The sequence below is a fragment of the Olea europaea genome, chromosome 10 (genome assembly GCF_002742605.1).
Source record: "Olea europaea var. sylvestris chromosome 10, O_europaea_v1, whole genome shotgun sequence".
NCBI classification, from domain to species: domain Eukaryota; kingdom Viridiplantae; phylum Streptophyta; class Magnoliopsida; order Lamiales; family Oleaceae; genus Olea; species Olea europaea.
The window spans coordinates 9,720,315-9,726,389 of NC_036246.1; the positions used below are offsets into that span (position 1 = coordinate 9,720,315).

Sequence of the window (6,075 nt, forward strand, 5' to 3'; positions counted from 1 at the left end):
GGTTTACCAAATGTCAACTTTTTGACATATAAAGAGTTTCAATCAAGGTGTACACTTTGTGTGTACAAATAGTTTAATTCTCTTATTATTTGGGGTAAGGCAATGTTTTTTTTTTTTTTTTTTTTTTGGGGGGGGGGGGGGTGGGGTTTAATGTGATATTTTTTTACTGTCTCATACACCAGATCACAGATAGTCACATATATGCCACGTAAAATGACAATCGATAGTTTTCATCATAAATAACATTATTTACTCCGTTTAACTAGGTTGTAAATCCAAAATCACAATTTTGAAAGTTAATGATCCATAACCATATCATATGAAATCTTAATTTACCCGTAAAAATATGACAAATACAATAGTTTCCAATGGAGAATATAGCGTAGATTTTTCAAATTTGTGAATATTATATTAAGAAATTATTATGCTGAAATTTCAAATATAAATTGACCAAACAATAGTCAAATACGAAAAACAAGTATCAAATTAGAATAATTCTACATGTACATTACGTAATCCATAAGAGTGTCCATAATGTACATATAAAATTCCATGATTGGAGGGTTGAAAAAATTATTTTTCAACTTTTTAATCATGTTGTCATTTGTACATTATGGACAATCCTGATGGATAATATAATGTACATGTAGCATAATCTATCAAATTATTCTAACGAGACTTGAATTCACAAGTATAATTTCAAATTATACCGTTTATAATTATTTTTTTCCATTATACTGTGTATTTGTTATTTTTATTTGAAAGATCTGATATATCTAAATAAATTACAATCATAATATGTCATTTTAATTTTAGTTTCTTTTTCTTTTTAACTTATTAATATTTTGCAATACTATTCTATACAAACACGATGAGATTAATAAATAATTATGTATAGATACATAGACAATAACAGAAACAGAATAACCAAATTCATTCTTTTATTTGTATTTTGCTAATTCATTTTTCCTTAATTAATTTCATTTTCCTATTATTATTTATGGCTGGCAATTTTTTTTATAGAAAGAAAAGATGAACCTCACGTTCTGTAGATACATCAAACAGCGTCGCCACGTGCAGCAACCAAGTCTCTTTTTTCGGCGGCGGCGGCACCACCACCATCACCCCCTACCTACAAAATTCTATTATCGCCGCGTCTTCAATTGACACCCTACCGCCAGACGAACCTTCTTTTCGTGTTATCTGTTTGCAGCAGTTTATTTCAGGTAAGAAGACTTCGTCTCCTACCATTTCACCTTGATTGTTGTGAATCAATTCGAATTTATAGCGCTGTTTCCTTTTTATATAAATAATTTTCCCGCGGTGATCGTACAGATTTTCTTTTATGTTTCATGTGAAAGTGCACTAGGGCTAGTAATTTTTCGGCTATTCGATTTAGAATTTGTTATTAGACTAGTTTTATGAAAAGAAAACGTAGTATAAATTACTACTGAACGCCCCCTTTTCGTTTTTAGGAGGGATTATATTTGGTATTAGTGAACTTCAATTACATTTTTAAATAGTCAGTGACTTCTGATAGAGGTTTGCATGTGGTTGGGCCGTCCTCTGTTAACAGTTGCCATATCTTTGGGGAATTTTTTAGAATTGTACCTTTTTACGCCAATCATTACCCATAATCTGTTTCAGCACTGTCAATTTTAATGGCTGTGAATATTTATCGATTGACAAAAATGCAAGTTGGCTTTGATATCTTTAGGATCAATGTCGAAAGGCCAATATCGAACTGGAGGTAAAAAAAAGTAATAAGTTAATCTTTTATTAATAATAAAAATCACCATCTTATCATAACCAAACATTAAGGTTATATGATGTCAATGATATTCATAAAACACATATCCATTTATGTCAAAGCTGAATTTCTCCTTAAGAAATTTTTTTCTTTCTTCGTTTTTCTTTTCATTTTTTATTCTAAAACAACAACAGGATAAACTAGCTGATTGGTTACCGGTTGAACCGGCCAGTTTATAAGATTTCATCCCAGCTTTTTTACTATCCTCTCCTGAGGCTGTAACCGAACCGGTTCCCCGTTTTGCTGTTTGAACCAGTCTGGTTGGTCTGGTTTTCAGAACACTGTTTATTTGGCTACGGTCTGGTAGTTGAAAGCGAATTCAGTTTTCACCGCTTGATAGTATTGGGCTTCATTTCACACACCATTACTTTATTTTGACATTTCTGTCTTTGAATTTCTATTTCATCTTAGCTTCAGGTGATGATTAATGAATGGCAACTCTAATATGTTTATTTTTCTACAACATGCATTAATAATGCAAGACTCTTGGTTTTAGTCAGTCTTATGCCATTGTCCAATTGAAGTTTATGAAGACTTCTGCTGAGTAGCATCATCATCTTTTGCTGCCACATACTTTTATCAAATAATGGCTGTTTCTGGTTCTTTGCAACTATCCCTTCAATTGGGAATTTGCAAGAACCATGAACGCAGCAAACGATTTCAGGTAAAAATGTCAAAGCTTGAATCAATCACGGTTTAACTTATGTAACTAATGTTTTCTCTCATTGCTGACAACACTATCATATGGCTAAATGCAGAATACAACAGGAGAAGGCCAATTATGTTTATTGGACACTAATCTATCAACATTTTCACTGGTATGGTAGGAGAAATATGGATCTTGCCGTTTTCATACATGAATCCTTACAACTTCACATTTAAATCTTAAGATGTTTTTAGTTTTATTCTATTCATACTTGACAGTCTTCTAATTAGATTAGAATAGACATTGTGTAAACTGTAGCTCTCTCAAAATAATCTGGAGGTAGTTTGCTATGTTTCATGAATTGGTTGCAATGGTTCCTTTACTTTCTGTCATCTATATAGCATATTGGATTTTATTCAGTCAACTCTTCTAGAATATAAAGCAGGGACGACCACAAAAATAGGCTGCAGATGTTGTAGCTTTCCTTGCGTTTCAAATAAAAACAAACAAAGAAATGAAGTCACTGCTCTTACTTTCATTGTTTTATCCCAATTGGTCTTCTGAAAGTACTGAATATCCTTCGGAACTTTTCCTGCCTCCTGCGCCGGGGTTAGGGGGTGGGGAAGTAATTACAAGAAGTAAAGAAAATTGAAATTGTTGTGATTGGCATTTATCGTAAGCTGGTTAGTCTTTTCTGGTAATTTATATATTGGATGAATGCGGATCTGGTTGATTATTTTTTCTGGTTGCTATTTTTGACAACAAAATAAGTTTCTGGTTACATCATCTTTTTATTCATGAAGCTCTAACATGTTCAATCTTTGTAGGGACACGTTGACAATGTTTCTTTTTTTCATTGTAGAGACAGAATTCTTGGAGTGCATATTTTTTGAAGACTAGGGACAAACGAGAATACACTGTCCCAGGTAGATATCATCAGTTCAAGTGCCACTCTTTTATAAAACCAGGCCCTTCGTGGGATGCTACCTATGTAAAGAATGCCACTCTAACTCTAGCAAGGTAACTATTTTTATTGAACTACCTACCTGAATTATAGGGTGCATTTTCCCATAGCCTGGGTTATGTTGCTGAGATTTAATTTGTACTGACATATGTTCTATAACCCTTGTAATTTGGTGGCTTTGAACTTTTACTAATTCCATGTGCCAACTACATCTCTTAATTTTTCTTTCATGTTTTATATGTGGTTACGAGAAAAACTGCACAAATTTACCGGTTTAGAAAGATACATTAAGGTCATAAGGGAATCTAAAGTAGCTAGATTCCTTATAATTGTTTAAAATGAAAAAGAACTATTGTCCCGTTATGAAATGCATAATTAGATGAAAATAAGGGATGTCTCGAAAGCAATGTCGATTTGAAGGAAAGAGAATCAGTGACTATATTAATCCGAGTGGAAGTTAAGGCTTTAAGAGATGAAGACTTTTTGACTTTCATGTATGCTGAAGTATCCTCTAATTGTGAAGAACTCTTACTTACCTCATAAAACTATAAACAAGGTCAAAACAAGTGTCATGAAATCATAAGTTGAGTCAAAATGCTTGTCGGTACTATATTTTGACATTTTGGCATTCTGGAATTTTATAATGTCTTAGCAAGCAGCTCCGAATATCATGTTCAAGATTATAATATTTTCCATTTTTTTGTCAATTTCATGCAAGCTTAATAGCTTTGTTATGTAGATCATTTCATCCTTCACAAGGAAGTCCTCTCGTTATCAAATTGGCTTCAGCAGTTGGTATCATTGTTTTTGCAATATGGGGACTTGGCCCGATCGTGTGTCAAAGCAGAAACTTATTGCTCCATGTATGTGCCTTTCCAATTCCAATTTGCTCTATAGTTCTGTTCATGAATAATTTGTTATTTATATATTTATGTCATATACTAATTTGAGCTCTATTATCTCATAATGTCCTACAGAAGAGTGATAGTAGTTGGAAAAGGAGTAGCACATATCATGTTTTGACATCTTATGTTCAACCTTTGCTGCTATGGACTGGAGCAATCTTCATCTGCAGGTCATATTTCTTCTGAAACAAGAGTATCATATCAAATAACTCATAATATACTGAAGAAAAGTGAATATCTTACAGAGCATTGGATCCAATGGTTCTTCCAACAGAAGCTAGTCAAGTTGTCAAGCAGCGTCTCCTTAATTTTTTCAGATCCTTGTCAACAGTTTTGGCTTTTGCTTATTGCTTATCAAGGTTAGTGAAATTTACAACGTTTCATCTTCCAAACGTGATGAACTGACAAAGATTTCTTTGCTGATGTTAATGTCTGGAGAATTTTCTTGCATTAGGCAGTGGCTATGCTTCCCTGTTTGAACTGGGTTTGATATAAATGTGACATAGCATTTCATGTCATTATTGTTATGTTTTCTGTTTGGAATGGTTCTGCACACAAAGTCAAGCCTCAATGCCCATCCATGCTGAATGTTTTATTAGTTTTCGTTGTCCTTTTTATGGGAATATACTTCTCAAAAAAACCTACAGACATACGTGCATCATGTGCATGCACACAAATATACATGAAGATAGATGGTTTAGATGTATGCATGTGTCCATAAAGTACACTTCAGTAACTATATAAAGTATTTATGACCATACAAGAGAAAAATTGCAAATCTTGGAGTAGATGATGGTGTAGAGTATAATGTTAATGAGCTTTAGTTTTTACATTTTTAAACCTTTTTATATTCCTTACCCTTTTTGCATTTAGGGAAAAGGTGGCCACTCAAGTTACTTTGGCACTTTGATGGTGATGCATGTATAAGGCTCAGTGTTTTGTGCTATTCATTTCTCTGGATTAAATTGTTTCATATTATCTTTTTAATAAATCTGAATCTTCAACATAGGAACTGTACTTCTTATTATGTCATATATGTAATTGTTTAATTACATATATATATATATATATATTTTACACATAATTTCATTTAACTCTTCCTTATCCTCCCATATTATTTGTATTTAGTTTTTTACGAAACAATTAGCTTTTTAGGACTGAGCAATCTTTGGATCTTCTTATGCAGTGTAATTCAACAAGCACAAAAATTCTTCATGGAGACAAATGGCCCTGCTGATACTAGAAATGTATATTCCTACTCTTTGCATCATGCTATGTGATTTCTCCATCAATTTTACGATTCAAGTGTTCTCACCCTTTAATATTGATTATCTGCAAACGAGATTTGGACTTATAAATGCCACCAAATAGTTTTTTGCTGTGGCTTCCCAGCTTTGGCTTTTATTGTTAATTGATTGAAGTAAAGATTCCAGGTAGCAAAATGTAATCAAGTGAGCATCCATATGATAGCGTACCAACAAATTTCTTGCTTTTATTGCCTTTTATTTGAGGCCTTCTATTCCCAATCTCTCTGTTTGTTCCCTACCTTATAAGAATCAAGATACACAGGTTTAAATGTCATCGTATTATCATCTATGTAGTTAAGATTAATATTAAGAAGTAAATTACTAATCTATCCTGATTTCAGTGCCAACTCTAAGTAACAGCTTTTAAAACAGATTATTGGCTACATCACAAGCAAATCAGTGTTTTGTTATTTTTACTCATTGATATTTTTCCTTTCTTGTTT

The 6,075-nt window shown here is 32.7% G+C and overlaps 1 protein-coding gene across 3 annotated transcripts; it reads left to right on the forward strand.

The window, feature by feature from the left end:
* The first annotated feature begins 1,003 nt into the window (after positions 1–1,003).
* LOC111401178 (mechanosensitive ion channel protein 2, chloroplastic-like) lies at positions 1,004–5,620 on the forward strand. Of its 3 annotated transcripts, none has more exons than XM_023028793.1 (8): positions 1,004–1,226; positions 2,293–2,474; positions 2,569–2,628; positions 3,319–3,476; positions 4,160–4,283; positions 4,398–4,495; positions 4,571–4,684; positions 5,512–5,620. In XM_023028793.1, exons 2-8 carry the CDS (start codon positions 2,397–2,399, stop codon positions 5,603–5,605), a joined length of 726 nt encoding a protein of 241 aa, XP_022884561.1. In that variant the 5' UTR covers positions 1,004–1,226; positions 2,293–2,396; the 3' UTR covers positions 5,606–5,620. The 3 variants fall into 3 exon arrangements, with proteins under 3 accessions (XP_022884561.1, XP_022884562.1, XP_022884563.1); XM_023028794.1 differs by having other exon boundaries at positions 1,014–1,226; positions 2,307–2,474; XM_023028795.1 differs by having other exon boundaries at positions 1,014–1,226; positions 2,311–2,474.
* Positions 5,621–6,075: the final 455 nt, after the last annotated feature.

Excerpts from the sequence above, each read along its gene's own strand:
- LOC111401178 (XM_023028793.1), top strand. The coding sequence starts at position 2,397 with ATGGCTGTTTCTGGTTCTTTGCAACTATCCCTTCAATTGGGAATTTGC. Across the intron at positions 3,477-4,159 it reads GCCACTCTAACTCTAGCAAG|ATCATTTCATCCTTCACAAG; the intron begins GTAACTATTTTT and ends TTTGTTATGTAG. Across the intron at positions 4,284-4,397 it reads GCAGAAACTTATTGCTCCAT|AAGAGTGATAGTAGTTGGAA; the intron begins GTATGTGCCTTT and ends AATGTCCTACAG.